At 46.2% G+C, this 21,479-nt stretch overlaps 1 protein-coding gene across 2 annotated transcripts; it reads left to right on the top strand.

The window, feature by feature from the left end:
• Window positions 1–13,108: 13,108 nt before the first annotated feature.
• Window positions 13,109–21,023, top strand: LOC146626053 (calcium/calmodulin-dependent protein kinase type II delta 1 chain-like). 2 transcript variants are annotated; one of them, XM_085363207.1, is made up of 7 exons: window positions 13,109–13,459; window positions 18,785–18,887; window positions 19,542–19,625; window positions 20,082–20,176; window positions 20,280–20,402; window positions 20,481–20,564; window positions 20,660–21,023. In XM_085363207.1, the coding sequence occupies exons 1-7, from the start codon at window positions 13,433–13,435 to the stop codon at window positions 20,723–20,725; spliced, it is 582 nt and encodes a 193-aa protein (XP_085219333.1). In that variant the 5' UTR covers window positions 13,109–13,432; the 3' UTR covers window positions 20,726–21,023. The 2 variants fall into 2 exon arrangements, with proteins under 2 accessions (XP_085219333.1, XP_085219332.1); XM_085363206.1 differs by lacking the exon at window positions 13,109–13,459 and having other exon boundaries at window positions 18,649–18,887.
• Window positions 21,024–21,479: the final 456 nt, after the last annotated feature.

Raw genomic sequence — 21,479 nt, forward strand, 5'->3', positions numbered from 1 at the left:
GCACAGTGCAGGCGTATGATTGGACAAGTCTTCTGAGGGTGGGCGGGGCCTGTGGGTGATTGATGTATGCTAGAGCCAATCAGGGATCTCTGGTGGTCTCTTTATTTAATCCTCAAACTTTAATGGTGACAAACTGTCACGTGTTTCATCGACAATCGCATCATTACCGTGGCAACATGAGCGACAGCAGCGCTGCACCTGCTGCAGGCACCACAGATCCCGAGCGATCCGATTGGCTCACTGATTCCCAACAGGTAAAAAAAAAACAATACTCGTTTATTCTGTAAACAAAACCCGCCCTCTGTTATGTCATGAAGGGGCGGGCCCATCGCGCTGTCGTGGTGCCTTTGAATCCTGACCACGGTCTCTGATTGGTGGAGAGTTTTATCGATGACTGGTTGTGCCACAGGTGAGTGGAAGAGCTCACCTGTGTACCTGAGGTGATTGTACGAGTGCGTCTGTTTTATTATTTTGTGTAAATCTGAACAAAGAGGAGTTTTATTGTTAATGTAATCATAGTTTCTGTGGTGAGCGGGGCGGGCTGCAGGTGGCGCTAACACGCAGTGTGCACCACCAGACACGTGAACCTTGTATATAAATACTCTATCCCCAGGGACTCTGGGAAATGTAGTTACAGAGCAGGTTGTCCCAGCTGTGATGTGTTCGCTGACGTCGTGTGTCAGAGAGCTTCTGTCAGAGCGTCGGCGTGCTGCTGTTCAGACGATGAATAAAGCGTCCTGATGTTTTGCTGTGCTCGAGTCTTCTTTTCTTCTCTGCTGCTTCCTGCTGAGCTTCGCCCTCGTCATTAGATTCAGGCTCAGGTGGGTACAGGTGTGCCTGGTCTCAGTCCCTGTGGATTGAGACCAGGCACACCTGTACCCCACTCCAACCTTCTTCATCATGCAAATGAAGTGCAGGCTTCATCAGGGCGCGCCCTGAAAACTCAGCGGCGTCCACAGTGGGCCTGATCCCAGGATCCTCTCTATCCAGCCAGGTGTCAAAGACTGTGTGACGCCTTATTAAGTGTAGTAGCAACGCACTCTGGAAGCTAACGGCTCAAACCTAAAGCGGAGGAATCCACTGCCATCTGTTTCTAAGAGCGACGCCGTCACGACACACACATGATCTAAAACACAGTCTAGACGTCACAGCCGAGGAGAAAGGCCCGAGCGCTGAACTCGAGGAGGAATCGAGCTAAATGTCAACACAGCGCACCTGAAAGTAACCATGGCAACAGCCACAATGACATCGATGTCCACTGTTGCTGAGGTCATGATGTTAGTGTTTCTATGCTGCGGCACGAAGACGAACAGCTGGCTTCATGAAATCGGTGATGCAGATGTCCGTCGTGCAGCTCATCAGTGATGTGCTGAAGAGTCGTTCTTCCATCACACGTGTCGGCTGACGTGGGCTTTTTAAACAAACCTGTCCTAATAATAATCACTGCAGCTCGTTTACTTGCTAATGCTAATCTGTCCCCCACAAACTCACCGCAGGTTCATCCACAAACAGCCCCACCAGCTCCACCCTCTGGAGGTGGATCTGCCCCCCTCCGTGCAGATTACAGCGACTTCATCATCAACAGACGAGATGACAGTAAAGATTTTAAAACTGTAAAATGAAGTCTTATGACATCAGGTCCCATCTATGGGACAGTCGGTGAGGACATTACCACCCAAACTGTGACGCCAACAAACCATCAACTTAAAATACACAATAATACCTGTAAATATCCTATACCGAACTGGAGATTGTTATTCATGCTTTTATCTCATCACGACTGGACTATTGCAATTCCCTGTTTACTTGTCTAAACAAAGGTTCCTTGGAGCGTCTGCAGATCGTTCAGAATGCTGCAGCAAGACTTTTGACGAAAGTTTCTAAATATTCACATATAACACCGTTGCTTATGCAGTTACATTGGCTTCCTGTCGAATTTAGAGTCCATTTTAAGATTTTGGTTTTAACTTTTAAGGCTCTTCAACAACAAGCACCACCATATATTATTGAACTTTTGCAGCCCTATGCCCCTAGTAGGTCTCTGAGGTCGAGTAGTCAGGGCCTACTTGTCATTCAGTATACGAGACTGAAAACTAGGGGTGATTGAGCTTTTGCTACTGTGGCCGCCAGACTGTGGAATTCTCTTCCTCAGGACTTACGGTCCGCTGATTCATTGATTACTTTTAAAAAACAGCTAAAAACACATCTTTTTAAAACTGCTTTTTGCTAACTTTGTTTGTATCTTGTCTTTTTAATCTGTTATATCTTGTAAAGCACTTTGTGATCTCTATCTAGAAATGTGCTATATAAATAAAATTTTACTTACTTACTTAAAAAGGAGGTAAACAGGAAGTGTTACACACCTGTGTGTGTCGCAGGCTCTAGGCAGGATACGTCCCTCATCACATGGGTAAAAAACCTTTGTATCAGAGCCTCACTGATGATTCAGCTCATTTTTCCTGCACAGATGATCCATCAGTGTTCGTCTTACATTATAGAGCCATCATACAGTATTTATTCCTTTGTATTATCAGCATGTTTGTCATTATGTCCAGAGCAGGCAGCCAAACAAATGCATAAGTCCGTCTGAATAAGTCAATATGGAAGGAAGGAGGGGGCGTGTCTCAGAGTTGCCTCCCAGCCAGGCTCAAACACCAAGTGGTCGGCCAGGGCCTGCACCTGGCTTTAGCACTGTGAGGTGCTGACATGCACAAACATGGAGGCATGAAGAGCAGCCACAGATGAGAAAAGAGTGGAAAAATGTAACCAAACATGAGCTCATGGCCTTCTTTGGATTGACTGTTCTCGCAGGAAGTGAGAAGGACTGGGATGTCCCAGTCAGTGTGTTTGTACAAGGCCACTATGTCAATTCAAAGATTTGAAGATATTCCCTGTTTCTTTGATGCCAAGAGGACCAGAGCCTACCGACTGAAAACAGACCACATGGCAGCTTTCTGCTGCGTGTGGGAGCTGTGTGATTGTGTTACAGAGGCTGAACAACGTGTGCCTGTCAGAGGGAGGACCCAGCTCCTGCAGTGGCTGCAGAGCACGTTTAAGAATATGTCATCTTCACCCAAATGAGACAAATGTCTTATGATTATGTGGAAGAGTGGTGACGCAAAAACTGCAATTTCTCAAAATGAGTTAAAAAATAAATAAAAATGCAAATGGCCTCATGTCACAAATGTGTTTTATGAGGAATACCTGGAATATAAAAATATTACAACTGTTGGTTTCAAAGAGTTTGAAGAATAAAAACCGAGTTCACTGCAAAAACACATTAATTTTATTTGGGGCCAAATAAAATGATTTGGAGCAAAGAAAATTTCTCTGTGTCTGAATTAAACTGTGCTAATCAGGACGGATGACAATCACTCTCATTTGATGCCAAACTGCATTATTTTAAACTCGTAGGTCATTTCCAGGATATTTCAAATCAGACTTCAGTGGTGGCAAAAACAGATGTTTAACATCAGGCAGCGAGGTCACAGCGCTCACACTCCCACACAGCTGTGAGGAGCTCTTACAGACCACGGTGACTGTGCAGAGGGACGTTTGTAGAATCAGCAGACACGTTTAACCGGAGGCACACACAAGTCCACTCTGCTTACTGGCTTTTAACTGACATTAGAAACCTCGTGGAGGACGGCTGTGTGAGGGTTGTTGTTAGTTTGTGTGTAGGCCTTCCTGCTGCTCGCACTGCAGCATGACTGTGCAGCTGATGCTGTTCATGCTTTCTTCAGAGACACACCCACTCCACCTGCACACTCACAGCAAAGCAGATGTGTTACCACGTAATGAAGTGATGCCTCTGCAGGTGCTTGCAGTCGACACATGCAAAGGAACACTGTCCTCTGATGAGACCGATGATGAGATGTCATTACCGTAGGAAAATCCACACAGTGTAGGTCTGTGTGGGTCTGAGTAGGTCTGTGTGGACTGAGTGGGTTTGTGTGGGTCTGAGTGGGTCTGTTTGGGTCTGAGTGGGTCTGTGTGGACTGAGTGGGTTTGTGTGGGTCTGTGTGGGAGTGTGTGGGTCTGAGTGGGTCTGTTTGGGTCTGAGTGGGTCTGTGTGGACTGAGTGGGTTTGTGTGGGTCTGTGTGGGAGTGTGTGGGTCTGAGTGGGTCTGTGCGGACTGAGTGGGTCTGTGTGATCCTGGTGATCCTAAATCCTGGAGCTTGTTCCTGGGAACGTCTTCAAAGTAAATATTAAATGTTGTGTTTTTGTTGAATGTTTATAAAACGTAATTTGTATCAATTTTTGTTTTTTCTTTAAAGTTGTAAGAATATGCTGACCTAGTTTTGTTACGTAACTTTGTAATTCCTTTTATTGGAAAAGGTTTTGGAAAGTGATTGGTTCATTGGCTCATGGACCCGCCCATTAATCAGGGGATTAAGAGCACCTGGAGGGGTGTGGTGAGGATGGTTTTTTGTTTGCCAAATGTCTGATGGGAGGACGGGAGGGTTAGAAAATGATTTTTTTGACCACTTTTGAAGTTGTTAAAGCAAATTAAGGTAACTTTCGTTTAATTTTAAGTTGTAAGAAGTTATTTGGTTGATTTTTGTTTATAATTTTGCACGAAATAAACGGCATATGATTTTTAAACAATGGAGTCAGAAGTGCGCTCTAAAACAAACCTCCTGTTGCCACCCACGGCCTTTGCTGGGACTTTGTTGGTGTTTGGAACATAAAAGGCCGTGACATTAACCAATCAGCTGCAGTCTGATCTGTAGTTTCCTGTTAGCATGTAAAGCTTAGACTGAACAGTATAATCTACGTTACAGACGCTGACTTTGTTCTGATGAGCTGCCAACCACAGTCAAAGAGACGTGTGGGCACTGAGACGAGGATCTTACATGTTTGCAAGATTTCTTGCAGGAGCTCAAAGTATCAGGTACTATATAGTATCAGCTGTATATACCTGTAGTACTGTGTATATACCGTATATACAGTATTTTACATGCAGAGCACCTCGAAGCGTCCTTAGATATTAATTTAAAACATTCTCGTACAGACTGGTTTTTATTTTGATCATAAACAGCTTCAAACATCACAGATGGAAACAGGCTGGTGTCCTGCACGTGCTCCAGGGATGACTGGACAATCCATGTTCACATCCTTCCTGATGAAAACGGACCTTTCAAAATAAAAGTTTGACCACAACTGTAAGGAGATCTCTGGTTCTGTGAGAGCACCTGAACACTTACAGAGTTTAGAACAGGGGTGGGCAACTCCAGGCCTCGAGGGCCGGTGTCCCTGCAGGTTTTAGATGTCCTTGAACCAACACAGCTGATTTAAATGGCTAAATTAGCTCCTCCCCATGTCCTGAAGTTCTCCAGAGGCCTGGCAACGAACGAATCATGTGATTCAAGTGTGTTGACCCGAGATGAGATCTAAAACCTGCAGAACACCGACCCTTGGGCCTGAAATTGCCCACCCCTGGTTCAGAACCATGATGGGTGCAGCAGTTAGCCATGTTGGCGTCCTTACGCGAGGTTCTCTCTGATGTGGAAACTAAAGGAGTAAAGATGTTGGTAAACATTAGCTGATGTTTGTCGCTGCTTGATGAAAATAACAAGAACTGTTCAGCAGGATCATCATTCCACTGTATCCTGAAGTATAAGATCATACAGGATTGACTGCATGTTTTCGTTCCACCGTAATCCTGTAAGGTGAACACTGTGGATCCAGACTAAAGCTTAGATCCACTCCAGCTCCCCCATCAGTCCTGCCTGAAGGTTACAACATCTCTGTTTTACAGTTGATTCAAAGGAAATCTGTAAGTGTTGCTGGATTCAGTGACTTCAGTTCCAGGAGCCCAAAGAATGGCAGCTGATTACCAAGTAAAGTACTGGTCACATCAACACTGCATTGTTACCGTACTCTGTGTAGTTGTTAATAGTTCCACATGTTTTGGTTAAACGCTGTGTAGCATCGAACACTGAGAGAAGCTAAGCTTTGTCTAACTGTAATCTGAATGTTTTAGCAAAGTAATGCAGTATTTACTGCAGTATTTACTGCAGTATTTTGGTCCATGTTAGGTGTCACTGTTGGTTTGACGCCTGTTACCCAGGTCACGTGACTCAGATTGTTCCAGAGGCTCCATCGTTCTCTGCAGCCCCTCCAGCTTCCTCATCCTGTGGGCTGTGCTGTGTGCAGCAGAGCTCTCTCCCAGTCAGTGCCACAAACACAGACTATTCATCTAGAACAGGTGGAGAGATGTGTAAGCATTCTTTACGTTAAATACAACCTTCGTTTTCATTTTATTCTAACAGTAATTTAGATCAGTGCTAACTGAAAACCAAGAGTGTATAAAACCACCAGGAGCATCTCCAGATGTGCTAAAATACTTTGGGGATTATAGGGAACCTGAGTTGTCCTCGTCCAGCTGCTCGTCCCACACAGCAGAGCTGTTCAGCAGTGACGCCTCCTCCTGTCCTGGTGGGATCGTTAGTCCGTCCTCCAACATGCGGTCCAGACCTGCTCGGAGTCCAGCAGACGCCAAAGATATGAATGACATCAGGCCGTCCTCCCCCAGTGAGTGAAGGACATCCTGGTACGTGTTACTGTAATCCAGACATTGCACCAAAGTCCTCCTACTCTGTAAATACATCTGAATTTATTTTGGATTTCAGGTGTGTTTCCGATCAGTATCAGATCTAACCACGCAGTCAGGTAATAATGTGCAAACGACTGACCTCTGAAGGTGGCAGAGAGGAAACTCGCTCTCCCTGTTCCTCAAACATGATCTGCGCTGCGTGACAACGACACAGCTGTACAGAACACTGACGAGTTCATTTCATTCATTCTTATTCATTCTGTATCACAGCCAATCAGATGAACCAGATTTTAAAAAAAAATAACACAAAACAAACAAATGGTCAGGACAAAAATTTCTTTCAGGTACATAAACTATGAAGTAGTCAACAAAAAACCAAGTGCAATATGCACGACACAGACTCAGAGATGGAGCGAGCTTAACGGGCTCTTTCTCCTGTCAATCACAACAACTCTGTTATTATTTCATTAGCTGTCGTTTATTTGCCAAAGTCAGTTGTTGTTAACAGGGCTGCTGATCATTGCTTGTTAGAGCTGCATGCACAGCTTTGAGAACAGTGTTTAATAAGTGTTCATATTTATTTGGGACTTAGCTCTACCTCCTGGCTGTAGCTCAGGTGGTAGAGCAGGTCATCTGCTGATCGGACGGTTGGTGGTTCGATTCCTGGCTCCAACAGTCTGCATGCCTATAATGTAGAATGAGTCCATTTAGAAACAACTTAAAGTCTAATGCATTAAGGCTGTGATGGATTTACTGACAGTTTGAAGAGGATCACAGATGAACCTCAGCAGCTTCCATATCACAGCTTATGGACACTCAGCACAAAGCTGTTATTTTTCGTGTCTATTGTGCAGAACAAGAGTTTTCAGCACTTTCTGACAGTAGCTGACAGCAAACACAGAGAACCTGTTAAAAACTCAGCCGAGTGAGACGTCGTGTTTCAGTCGCTGTGGACACTGGTCATGAGGGGTTTCCTCGGCATCACTGTGCATCACACACAGGTGACTGAATCTGTGAGAAATCTGGAGCTACATGTGACCGATACAGACAAACGATTCGTGACAATGCTGCCAGCGTGTGGAGAGCTTCCCCACTGAGCAGGTGAGGAACATGATGATGATGGTGATCAGAGCTCTGGCACGTCTTCACCTCGGATGATCTGACGCAGTAGCGGCTGCTATGGCAAACACAGAGATGGCTGTCAGAGACCATCTCCTTCTCTTTGAAAGTTATCTAAGCTGCACACAAGCACAACATTCAAAGACGTGTTTGAAGCTGCTGCTGTGATCACAGGTGGACTTCAGCCCCGAGACAAGTGGAGGCAGTTCTCCAGTGTGAACATCTGATCAGCAGGAGCTATTGTTCACAGCACCGAGCGGATGCTGCTGAGGGAGATGCCGGACGTCTGGAAGCCTTTCAGCGAAGCAACAGATTTGAGAAAATAGTTTTGATCCGTGATGTCCCTCAGTCACCACATGGAGAAGCTGAAGCCGCCGTCTGTTTCCTGAATGGCCTGGTCAGGAGTCTCCAAGCATCTTTGAACACAAGATTCTTGGAATCTTTATCCGTGTCCGAATGGATCACTGCCCCCTCAGATCCAGTGACCTCACAGCAGCTGCTTTGGATCCTGGATCCTGTCGGGACATAAAGACAGGTGACACAAACCTTAAAGGTAAAGACTGAATTTAGTGGGAGTTTTTCGTCTAAAATTGTAATAAAGGCTCTTTGCTGTTGTTAATTTGTTTGGTCAGATCATCTGCAAAGTCAGAGTAACCTGTGACTCCTGGTGATGATGGAGGACTCTGCTGCTTCCTGTAAGAGGCAGAGGAAGGATGTCGATCCTGCTGATGCACCGAGCGCCTCTGGGTCTTCCTGCACTACTCCATGTGGCCACCGCAGTTTGGCAGCTCTGCATGGAGAGCTGCAGTGGAGCTGCAGTGGAGCGAGTTCAGCTATGGTGGCATCATTTTACAAATGACTGACAGACTGCAATGCAGAACAGTTAGTGCACATTCCTGTTCATTGTTCACTTCGTGTGTGTGTGTGTGTGTGTGTGTGTGTTACTCACACAAACACACAGAGAGCAGACGACACAGAGGACACGCTAATCACGCTGCAGTAAATTTACTGTGATGGCTGTTTGCTCTGTACAGTCTCCCGTCTGAACAGGAAGTTCTGGTTTTTCATTGAATGTTCATTCTGTGACTCTTCTTGCAGCTGAGCTGAGCTGAGCATTACTGAGGTGCAATTTCAGGATCACTTTGTGTATATTCTGCAAGTTCCTCAGGTGTTGAGATAAACGCAGATTTCAAAAAGAACACATGGTCTGTTATTTACATTTAACATATAACTGCAACATTGTTTAAAAAAAAGACTTGAACGGACTTGAAATTCAAAGATTCGGACTCGACTCTGACTTGAGGATAAAGACTTGAGACTTGGTCCCACCTCTGGAGCAACACATGGAAGATTAAATTAAACGATAAAACAGTTACAAACTGTGTTGCTGAATAATTGATGTTCATAAAAAATGAGCTCATTCCAAAGCTACCAAACACTGAGGATGAAACGGGTAAACCTTCACCTTCTCGGAGCAGCCCTCCACTCCACCAACGTCACAACACTGCAGCTGTTTGAGGCCTGAAACTGAACGTGTGTTTTTAGAGGACCTGTTATGATGGAAAATATCGAATGATTGCTCGAGACTTTTTACAATTAACCATGTTACTGATTTTGTTAAACATCCTGTAATCGTGCTCTAACAAGTTTAAAAATCATATACACTTTAAGGACACATTAGATAAAGTTGAGTTGAGCAGTTTTATAGTATAACGTGCATCTGTCTGCCCAGCATGTGTTAGAGCTCTGTAACTGAGTATTTCACCGTATTAGCTTGTGATTGGTGTCTATGTGGACCAGGGAGAGACGGCCTCGCTCCGAGTAGCTTCTTCTCACAGCACAGCCTGGTTCTACAATCTGTGAGAAGATCCCTGCAGCATCATGTCGATGCATGGAGGCCATCATTGTCCCCCTCTGAACACAGACACCAAATATCGCTGAACCATTGGATGGGTTTGATTTCTGATAGCTGACATGATGTGCTGTATGTTCCTCTCACAGACAAGTCAGAGCCATGCAACAGTCTGAGGATGTGCTGAGAGAGTGGAACGTTCACAGGTGTGTGATGGTGTTCAAAACAGCGCGCACCATCAACCACGCACTTTCAGCGTTTATCTGAAGAGTGACACTTTATTAGGAACACAGCACTCGAGTCCTGTGGAAGTGCCGGTTTGCAGATGTGCTGTTGTCAGGTTGGTATCACTGAGGCTGCAGGGACCTGTGTAAGCTGTGCCCCCCCACTCGATCCTCAGAGGGTTTGTAACGTGCTCCCCACCAGCTGCTCTGTGCAGGATGAGCGGAGCCAGCAGGGAGGCGTGTCTGTGCTCCTCTCCTGCTGTGGAGGAGCTGCTCGGGGTTTGTTTCTGCTTCATCGCTGTGTGGTCATGTGACCAGCTGAGCAGGGCCCTATTTCAGGAAGCCGGTTTAGAAAACTCAGAGTGAAAAACGATACTCAGGGTTGAGTAACCCCGAACTGTCCAACTCGGAATATTCGGTTTCAGAAAGGCTGATAACAATTAGTTCAGTCAACGCGGAGTTGCTTTAACCCCAAGTTAAGCGCGCGCACGAGGATACATAAAGCCCTGATTAGTGGAGCACAGATTAAGCGAGTCACCATGGAGACGGAGGGAAAGAAGGCGCGGTCAATGTATTTTACAGCGCTTGAGGCCGAAATTCTGATGGCAGTATAGGGCTTTGGAGCGTGATGTCACGGGGGTGGGCGATAACATGCAAATTCCGCGGAAAAAAAGTAACGCAGCCTCAGCTGCAAAAGAAAGGGAGCATGCATGGCAAAACATAGCCGACAGAGTCAATGCGTGAGTGTTAATTTAAACATTGATCTAGGGATTTCCACCCATTTAACACGTTATTTTATTATATTTTATTTTATTTATTATTTCATACATTTTATTTTGTGACGTGATGTGAGCGCAGGTGCAACCCAACAGGCCCCAAACGTTCCTGGCAGCAAGTAAAAATGAAATATAAAAATATAGTCCAAACAGGTAAGGTGTAATTGTATTATGAGCCATAGTGCTTGGTCTGTTTGTCCCATGTAAATCAATTGCAGTTAGAGGCTACATTAATTTCCCCTCTGTAAGCACTTATTGAAATTATCTGAGCACATTACAAGTACATATTTGCTCTGTATGCTCAAATGTGACCCGTTATAGCCAACAGAAAAAAAGCGGAGGCCCGAAAAACAGGTGGGGGTCCTCCTCCACCACCACCACTCACAGAGCCTGGCCACTTGGCTTCCACATTTGTGATAATGTTGGCAGCATCACATATGATCTTCACAGTGCAGAGAACACAAATTAGCATCCATTACTATAATGAAATAATTTGTTAGTTTGAAATGCTACAGGGAACTATGTACCTGTACATTAATGCTGTGGAAAGACTTCCTGTTCACATAGTCTCCTTCATTTACTGAAGGAGCAATGATTGGAATGTGAGTGCCATCTATACAGCCAATCACGCCTGGGAACCGTGAGAATAAATGTAAAATTTAAGTAGTAGTTCAAGTATCACCACATCATGAATTAAGTTTTGTTCATCCTGATACCTGCAATTTTGTGGCATCCCTCTTTGATGAATCTTGTGGGTCTATGACCGGGGAACACCACAAACGAGTACAGGAGACGTTTCAGTGCAACTGTAACATTCCTGACTGCCCGACAGACGGTAGCCTTGGAAACGTGCTCAGCGTCACCAATATTATACAGAAAGCTCCCGTTTGCAAAAAACCGAAGTGCAATACAAATAATATGTACAGAACTGAGAGGATGTCCGCGATGTGTCACATGAGGATGTTATTCAAATAAATTATAGATTGTGCTGAAAAACGGTAACGTTCACACAGGAAATCATCAGGAAATGATAAAATGTCCAAACGCGCTCTAATCACTCTCTCCCGGCGGAGAGCTCTGCGGAGAATTTGGGCTTCAACATCTACTGGCTCTTCAAGGAAGGGACACGCCATGTCTGACACTTCCTACAGTCAGGTTTCCGACAAAGGGGCGGAGACAGTCAGGGTTAGTTGAAGTAAACCTGCTAGGGGGCAGGTTAGCTTCACGGAGTGTGTCGCCATAGTGACTCACTCAGAATTAATCTAAACTCGCTTTGTGAAACCGAAAACCCAGAGTTTTCGTTATCTCAGGGTATACTTACTCAGAGTTTGCACTAAACCGGCTTCCTGAAACAGGGCCCTGAGCTGGTCACCTGATGTCAAACGCACACGGGTCAACCAGCTCTTCTTCAGCGTTGGTGCGTCTGGACCGTGTAGCTTCAGCCCGAGCGTGTCATTAGACGCTACATGTCTGTAATGCTGCATCCATGTTCCATGTTTAGGAGGAACCATGTAACCTACACAAACATGTAGTGAACCTGCAGCACTATATTTGGTTTGTCAGTCACAGGTTGCTTCAAACTTTAACTGCTTCATTCACATGTTGTCTTCAGTAAAGTTTGTAACATTATCCTGTAAAGGGACACACTGTGTCAGCTCCTGTAATCCGGTTGTTCAGTGATGACGCGACGAATCCTGCTTCCGGGCCTAAAGTAGTCTGCGTTTAATATGGCTTTTGTGTTGTTAACATGTTTAATGTTATGTATTTTCTTCTATTTGATCTCAAAAAGCTCCTAAAACAGTCAGTGATCCCTGTTGACCTCCCTCGGCTTTTATTACCGCTAATCATTTATTTAAGCTCAGTTTTTAAAACCTTAGGATGTAACTACAGCCCAGCCCATGCAGCAGTATATGAATGACTAACCTCGTATTGTGGATGGATTATCTCAGTTGTTCTTCTGGCTGAAGTTTGGTCCTTTTACAGCATCCTGCCATGCGATTACATTTGTTCCTGACCACCGAGAACACTCACGGTAACTTTTATCGAGTGGAAAAAAAGTTAGCTTGTTTATATTATGCTAACATAGCTGTGTCGCTAGCGGTCACCTAGCACATCATTATATACCAGCTAGCCCAACTTAAGTAACCCTACAAACGTCACTGCTGTTTAGTTTTCTGTCTTCATTTATGCTGGAAGTGATAACAGAGCTGTACGTTTTAATTTGTTTCCAAAACCCCGCAGTCAGGACATGCTATATTGTATTTAGATAGAAGCTAGCGAGCTAACTTCCTGCTAACTTCTAACTCCGTTAAATGTCATAAATTCCGTTTTCATGGATGCCTGGATGTTAAACTCAATTCTTACACCTGGTAGAGCAGAACGCTGATCATTTTATTAAAGATGAAAGACTTTAGACAGTTTTTCAACTCTCAGTAATGCCACAGTGATCGTTTGATATATGGACCTGCAGCGGAGTTTAGGCCCAGACACGGCTAGTGACGTCAGACTGAACAACCGGATAAACCACACTATTCTGTAGCTCCGCCTCTCTGCCCCGCCTCCAGATCTAACCTCTGCTCTGAGGCTCGGGCAGAGAGCTGTGTGTGAGGATGATGATGAAGTTCCAGGATGTGTTTTAACTGTGGCAGCACAGAAAAAGCCCCGTTGAGTGAACGGCCCGTTTTCAGCCAAATTACCTCAAGTTGCTGCTAATTTTAGCTTCTGGGCGGCGAGTTGCCACATTACTGAGCTCCGCCCACTAACACGCCAGCTCCCCGAGGCTCAAAGCAAGCTCACAGCTACAAATATGAGTGTTAGCTCGTCACTAACCCATGCCCCCTGGTGTTTGCATGCAGTCACTGCATTCAGCAGATCCTAGAGGCTGTGCTGCACTGCCACCAGATGGGTGTGGTCCACCGCGACCTCAAGGTGAGTCGATACAAACGGTCTCTCTCTGTCCTTTCGTCCTGATGCTTTCCAGTTATGCTCTTTCCTTTTCCCTGTCAGTATTCTGAAGTTCTCATCAAAACACTTGGTCTTCACCAGCAAAAGTTGGAACATTTCTCTAAAATACAAGGAACCAACAATGGCTGCGCGCCTGTTTCTTTAAAGAGCAGCGTCTGCTTAGTGTCAAAAGTGTTGTTGGGTAATGATTGTTGTGCTAAGTTCAACTGTTGAGGAAATTCAGTGTGACGCTATAATTTGAATGGTCCTTCCAGGAACGACGCCCTCACGGAGCCATCAGCTCTGCATCTGTAACCAGGTCAAATGCTTTACGTGGAGCCGCTGAGCACATTGTAGTGTCTCATCGTGGGTAATTGCACTAATGCCTCCGCAGCGGTCTCTCTAATGCTGCTCTCCTCCTGTGGTTCGCTCCCGAAGCTCTAATTTGTCAATCAAATGAAGCGGGTGCGTCTGAGGTTTGCTTACCTGCAGCAGTAAGCTGACGTTTTGCATCTGTCGGCTGCCCTCGCCCCGCACTCTGATTGGCTGTTGCCAGGCAGCTGCCACAGTTGACTGCAGAAACACAAAGAAAAGCAAATGCAGCCGAAACAAACGAGCGAGCGGGAGCTGTAGAAACAGCCACGTTTTTGTGTGTGTGCACTCGTGTGATTCGATTCCTGCACATGATGGTCTGTGCAAACACACACATGCTGTGGAGGTCGATGTGTAGGAAAGAGTCCTGGGTTACACATGCCTGCACTGTGACGATGTTTTCTGTTCACATAAATCCAGCGCAGTCATCTTACACTGTGGAGGCTTTCTGTCAGTGTAAAGATTTAACATCCTGAGATGCTTGAATGTAAGAAAAAGGAGTGTGATGATGAAGCAGCGCTGCTGTGGTCAGTGAGAGGCTTAAACTGTGAGAAATAACAGGAAAAGTTCTTTGTGCAGACAGAGTCTGTCCTGTTTGTGTTTCACTGTAAACCCACAGTTAAAACCAAATGTGCACATTTATAAAGCAGGAACTATTACTGCTTTCCTTTGGTGCTGTGTGGTTGGTCACAGGGAGTCATTGTCAGTAGAAGCTGAAGTCTCACATTTCTGCCCGTCTCCACGAGGACCAGCTGGACGTTCTTTGGTGGGTTGGCTCTGGGGCGCTGGCCTTATGTTGACACCCCGCTCTAAGACTTGATCTCTGTTGTTTCCGATTATCAGCCTTTGTAATATCCACATTATCCTCCCACATATTCTCCAGAGACACAAGAATAGAAGCCACTCGAACAGCTCCGACAGAGTGTTGGTGATCAGCCAATGTCAGCGCAGCCAATGAGGAAGCGCGGTGTTCAGAGTCACAGGCGGAGAGGATTTTGATGGCTTTCTGGATCTAATCTCGTTTATTTGTCACCTTTCTGAAAGTTTTGTTCTGCGTCTCCCAGAAAATCTCAGTAATTTGTTGCATTTGTGATAAAGCTGTAAAAGATCGCAGCTTTATTTCTAAAGCACTGCAACATAAAGTGCTGCACAGAGTCCAGACTGAGCAGGCTCTGATCCATCAGCTCATTGGATCTGCTCTTTGACTCACTGTGTCAGACACAATCCAATTACATCTATCACAAGAAGGGAGCACAAACCCTGATGTGAACTGTGCACAAATGCAGGACGTGCTGGTGCATTGGTGCATGCTAAAGGCACAAACCTGCATCCTGCACGGCTCCATCACTGTTTGTGTTCTTCGCCCTGCGTTTGACTATCTTTGCATGCGTCTCATCCAGGCCTGAGAGCTGCAGTAGGTCAGTTAGAGACTGTGGCGGCGCTTCAAGGGTTCAGTGACTGGATTCATTATTAGCAGCCCTTAAAGCACACTGGGGGCCTTCCATCCATATGGCCCCATCTGAGAGATCATAAATAGATTATCAAGCACAGTCAGGGTGTGCGACACAATATCCACTAGAAGTGAGTGTCAGAGTTCTCTGTGGACCGAGGAGAAGCTTCTTTTTCCTGTGGGAGATCCTCAGCTCTGAGCATACAGAATCAATAAGGATCCAGTGCAGTCAGATATCAAAGGAGGCACTGGTGTGCTCTAGGTGTGTTTCCTCTGGTAGTGAGATGAAGGTGGAAAGCAGCCCTGATCCTTCTCCACAGGGCGGAGGTTTACGTTTCAGCTAACCAAGAGAAGGAGCTCTCAGTGGCTGAGCGTTAGCCTCCGCGGGCGAGGATGACTGTGAGTACAGAAAAGCAGTGTGCTACAGTTAGTATATACCAGTGGGCACGAGGATGGAGAGAGCTCATGGCTCTGGCATCACAGTGACTCTTATCTCGTGGTTCCAGGATTTGTCCCTCAGAGAGATTTATTGTCATTGCACAGTCGTACAGTGAACCTGGAGACCTGTCCCACGTCGGCACTACGTACAGCAGGACAGGACAACTTAAGTACTAAAAAAGTGCATGTTTATTGCACCTTGTTATAAATATTGTTGTTGTTACCCCCAGAAAGGTCCAGGGAGGCATCCACTCAGGTCAGCTGTTAGCACTGATTAGGGCCTCAGCAGCCCCAATCTCCTGCCCGACGGCAGCAGCTTAAACACCCGGTGAAAGAGGAGGCCCGCTGACTCTGTACACGGTCTGACAGGAAGTCTCAGGTGGCAGCAGGAAGTCCAGCAGTTTCTATTAGTCTGCCTGTTAGTGGCATTTTGAAAGCAGAGCTAAGTCAGCGAACAGCAGCCTGGCGTAACGGCCTGTTGTTCCGGTGGGAGATGGCAGCGTTGTAACAACTGACAGCTGATCCGTTACCTCTGGATGGGACCTGGAGCGAGTGTGGGCTTGAAATACTGCAGGTTAGAATATCAGTGATGCACTGATGGCAAATATGTTGACCTGATGTTGCTAAAACCATCTGGTCGACACGTGCAAAGGAAACTGTAGATGCAATCCCACCATTTACTTCCAATCAGCTGGTCCCAACTCCGGCCTGTTAAAAGGTGTCTCATTGCCAAGGTGTCACGTATATAAGGTCAAGGTCAAGGTCAGATTTATTTATATAGCACATTTCCAACAGCCGATGCTGCACAAAGTGCTTAACAATAACAATAAAATTAAAAACTACAGTGTGATACAATAATAACAATAGAAACAATAAAATAGAAGAATTGAAACAATACTAACTAATTCAGATAAATCCAAAATGCTTGGGTCATAATGTGTTAAAAGCCAGAGCGTAAAAGTGTGTCTTTAGTAAAGATTTAAATTGCTCAAGAGTTTGAGCAGATCTAATATTAAAGGGGAGACTATTCCAAAGTCTGGGACCTGCCACAGAGAAGGATCTATCACCACGAGATTTGAGGTTAGTCCGTGGAATGGACAACAATAGTTTTGAACTAGATCTCGTGGGTTTTCCTGGAGCATAGGCAGAGAGGAGCTCTGACAAGTAGGGGGGGGCTCGGGCGTTGAGTGACTTAAAAACAAAAAGTAAGAGTTTAAATTGGATCCTGTAGGGGACAGGGAGCCAGTGTAAAGAGGCTAAAATTGGGGTTATATGCTCTCTCCGTTTGGTACCGGTTAGCAGGCGAGCAGCAGCATTTTGAACCATCTGAAGGCGATGGATGGTGGCATGATCTAGGCCATAATACAATGAATTGCAGTAGTCCAATCTGCAAGTAAGAAAAAGGTGGATGATACGCTCGAAGACGTCAGCCGGAAGGTATGGCTTTATCCTGGCTAGCTGTCTTAGCTGAAAAAAACAGGACTGAACTACTGCACTCACCTGCTTATTCAATTTAAAAGAACCATCAATGTAAACTCCGAGGTTTTTTACATGTGTTTTACAATGCAAGGAGAGGGTACCCAACGTGCTGTCGATATGATTGAAATTGCCAAAAATGACAACCTCAGTTTTGTTTTCGTTTAGCTGTAAAAAATTTAATGATAACCACTGTTTAACATCGTCAAGGCAGCGTAATAAGAGCTGCGGTTGATCTGATCCTGATTTTAAAGGTAGATAAATCTGTAGATCATCCGCAAAGCAATGAAATGAAATGCTGTACCGCGAGAAGATGGAGCCCAATGGCAGCAAATAGAGTGCGAAGAGGGCGGGACCCAAAATAGAGCCTTGAGGAACGCCGTATTTAAGAGGAGCTAATTTGGAGTTGTGGGGGCCCATATTGACATAAAAGAACCTTTCTGTCAAGTAGGAGCGAAACCACTGAAGGGCAGATCCTTTTAGGCCAGCATGCGATTCTAGCCGTGATAACAGAATGTCGTGGTCAACCGTGTCAAAAGCTGCTGACAAGTCCAACAGTAAAAGGGCAGCAGGGCTGCCAGAATCCATAGTTAAGAGAATATCGTTAAAAATCCTTAAAAGTGCTGTCTCAGTGCTATGTAATGATTTAAAACCAGATTGAAATTTTTCTGAGATCATATTAGAATCGAGGTGTGCCTGCAACTGTAGATAGACCACTTTCTCCAACCAAAACCAGTGAGCTCTCAACACCTTCACCAGTTTCTTACTGGTTGGTTACAGAAGAATTTCCAAACGACTGACGGTTGCAGTCAGCATCCAGAGGTGGAAAGACCAGGGCCAGGCTGACCCGGTGTTTGGAGGTCAAAGACACATCAGCCAACATTAAAGGGGGCGGGGACATCAGGGGGCGGGGCTCAGATACCTGAGAGGAGGATGAACGGGAAAATGAACCTAGGATGTGTGAATGCAGCTGTTGAAGGATGAACCTGTGGCAGACTGATGTCGTCAGCCGGGTGGAGATGAGCATGTTCATGACACAGTGATTGTGATCAGAGTGCAGGTGTTGCTGTCATGTTTCAGCTCAGTGTGGGCGTCGTCCACAAACTCCGTCTGATGAGTGATTGGCTCTCACTGACGCTGAGGTGTGGTTGGACAACAAGCTTGTGTTGTGATCAACAGCAGCTTGTGTTGTTGTTGTGTGCGTCTGTCGTTTTGACATCGAGGAAACTGCTTTGAATATGTTGACGAGCGCTTCACGTGTCCTCCGCGGCCGCTCTCACGCCCCGCCTGGCTCGCTCGTATTGAAAGAGTCGTGCAGCCGGGCTGAAGCGACCTCAGACTGAGGCTGATTATGATCGGGCTCAGCATGAGTCAGTGCTGAGTTTGTGTGCAGAGGCCTCCAGCCCAGCCATTAGTCTGTCCCGGACGCTCTCTGACATCAGTCCTTGATGATGCTGTGATAGCCCCTCCTACTAGCTGCTAGCAACCAAAGTCTTGATTCATGTTGAGCCTCATTGTAAAGTCCTGTCTTGAGCCGCTGCAGGATGCTGATGTTTCCTGTTCTTCACTCCAAGCCAGAGAATCTGCTTCTAGCCAGCAAGCTGAAGGGCGCTGCAGTCAAGCTGGCAGACTTCGGCCTGGCCATCGAGGTTCAAGGAGATCAGCAGGCGTGGTTCGGTGAGTGACCTCAGTTTGGTCCGTGTTAGCGTGACTTACCTGTGTCAGCGCTGCGACCTTCATGTATCAGCTGACTGTTTTAAAGCCCAACACTGTGTTTTAACATGAATGTCAAGAAAGATGTCAGTGTGCACTCATCCCATCAAAGTGAATCTGTGATTGTGGGATGTGTCTAAATACTGGTGATAAAACTAATGACATAACACACAGGTTAGCTGTTTTGCACAGGTGCAGTCTATCAATATGTTGTGTAACTACACACGAGCCGGTACATCTGTCAGGCGTTTGCTCTCCAACAATGTCACTGTGTCAGCACACCCTAATACCCCACAGAGACGAGGTGCTCCACTGCTGCCGGCTTGCATCAGGGTGGAGGTCTGGCCTACTTGTCTCCATCTAGTCTCTGTGGAGCTCTGAGATAATTAGTCTGTTCCCCCAGCACCAGCTTCCATCTGGAACCAGTTCATTTTATGCCCTAACTTAAGTACCAGTTGGACGTCCCCCATGAGCGTGTGTGAGCCAAAGCACACGCCTGGTGCAGAGTGCTTTGATTGCAGCTCTTAAACCTTGCTTTACGAGGCCTCTGGTCCTACCTGCTTAGGTAACGAGCTGTGGGTCGTCTGTACAAGCTTCACTTGTGTGTCTGTGTTTCAGGTTTCGCTGGGACACCAGGATACCTGTCTCCAGAGGTGCTGAGGAAAGATCCCTATGGCAAGCCAGTGGACATGTGGGCCTGTGGTAAGAGACGAGCAGCGTGTCATTCTGTCCTGTGTGCTGCTCTGTGGCAGCCTCTTGGATTAATCACTGCTCTCACTAGTGAAAGCAGCACATCTGGCTGCAGCTGTGGGAAACACATGCGTGCAGCACACCTGTCCTGACTCAGACCACAGCAACAAAGGGCGGTGTTGTTTGTGGTCGTAGCGGCAGATACGGGTCCTTTTCATCTTTTGCAGGCAGACGGCCAATTAAAAAGCCCGTCCCTGGTAACACCAGCAAACAGAAGCGCTCAGTGTGTCTGCATTTACACAAACAGCAGCTGTTTGACTTTGTCTGCTGCTCATTTAGAAACAGCTGAATGCAAACAGGTTGTCCTGGTGTGACGTTAGTGAACACAAGCCGGCCTTTTTCCTGAGGCTCGGTTTGCTTTAGTAAAGACGTGAGCTCTCGGTTAACTTTGGTTTCCGCTGCTCGTAGGAGTGATCCTCTACATCTTACTCGTGGGCTATCCTCCCTTCTGGGACGAGGACCAGCACAGGCTGTACCAGCAGATCAAAGCTGGGGCGTATGATGTGAGTTACACCGTGCAGCCACGCACACGTGCAGAGAAATGTGTTCCTTTTAACAATAACGGTTAGCTAAACTCCAAATGGTTTTCACGATGTCGTTGAACAGTTTCCCTCCCCAGAGTGGGACACGGTGACCCCCGAGGCCAAAGACCTGATCAATAAGATGCTGACCATTAACCCAGCCAAGAGAGTGACGGCCACCGACGCACTCAAACACCCCTGGATCTGCGTAGGTGTCGCGCTCCCTAACCCGGGCAGGTTGTGTAGTAGCGTTTAAGCTTGTGACACTGCCTGTGTGTTTCCACAGCAACGCTCCACTGTAGCATCCATGATGCACAGACAGGAGACTGTGGAGTGCCTCAAGAAATTCAACGCCAGGAGGAAACTCAAGGTAGGCGGCGGCAGTGAGCGGTGCACATCTAAAGCACTGAAAACCAGAGCATGCTCATCCTGCTGTGACGCTCCCCTGTCCATCTCTCTCCTCAGGGTGCCATCCTGACAACGATGCTCGCCACTCGAAACTTCTCAGGTACGACCTGGAGTAAAGGCTGACAGCCAGTCATGGCCCGTGTTGTAGCGACTCCCTATAATGCCGTTCACATGTGTGGTTCACATGTTGAGGTGATGCCTCGGAGTCCTGCTGTGTCCTGATGTTCTGGCCTTTAGAGCCCATTAAGCTCGGTGCTCCCCTTTAAGCTGCCGTTAACAAAAACTGGAGTGAGCGTGCAGATCGATGCCGTCCACGGGTGCCTTTAAAGGGCGAACCATTTCAACTGAACCAGTATTGATTTGTGTTTATGACTAATGACAGGAAAGCTGCTCATTCCACTTCTGTCTCAGCTGTGAGTGCGATCCCTCTGTTTACCTTTGTTTTTCTTTCTTCCTCCTCGTGTGGTAACTCGTGTGTAAGGTAAGAGTCCTCGCTGTAGCTAGCACGTCTCTGCAGCGCTGAGCTACACTGCCAGGTTTGAGTCCGGGCATGTGTGTCTACCAAAACTCCACTGTGGGTCAGTTTGTGCATTAGCGGTCATTGTAGAGGAATCAAAGCTGGTTTACGAGGCCTTTGCCATCCTGCAGACTAAGTGTGAGAAACGGCCTCAGTATTGACTGCAGAGGGGAGCAGACGTCTCTCGCTTCCAGTCAGATGTTGTATTGTTAAATATACATATAAAATATATTAGACCCACTGACAGAGCGGAACTATCACATGTTGGAGTTAATCCTTTCAATGTGTGTAAATATGATGTAATTTCAATAGAAAAACATCACAGGGATATAAAAACAGTTAAGTTTGATGTGTTTTAAT

The sequence above is a fragment of the Diplotaxodon limnothrissa genome, linkage group LG9, assembly GCF_057381915.1.
Source record: "Diplotaxodon limnothrissa isolate DT_005_m linkage group LG9, D_limnothrissa_male_GT1.1, whole genome shotgun sequence".
Lineage (NCBI taxonomy): Eukaryota > Metazoa > Chordata > Actinopteri > Cichliformes > Cichlidae > Diplotaxodon > Diplotaxodon limnothrissa.

Excerpts from the sequence above, each read along its gene's own strand:
- LOC146626053 (XM_085363206.1), top strand. The coding sequence starts at position 18,755 with ATGCTGATGTTTCCTGTTCTTCACTCCAAGCCAGAGAATCTGCTTCTA. Across the intron at positions 19,626-20,081 it reads AGTGGACATGTGGGCCTGTG|GAGTGATCCTCTACATCTTA; the intron begins GTAAGAGACGAG and ends CGCTGCTCGTAG. Across the intron at positions 20,565-20,659 it reads ACGCCAGGAGGAAACTCAAG|GGTGCCATCCTGACAACGAT; the intron begins GTAGGCGGCGGC and ends CTCTCTCCTCAG.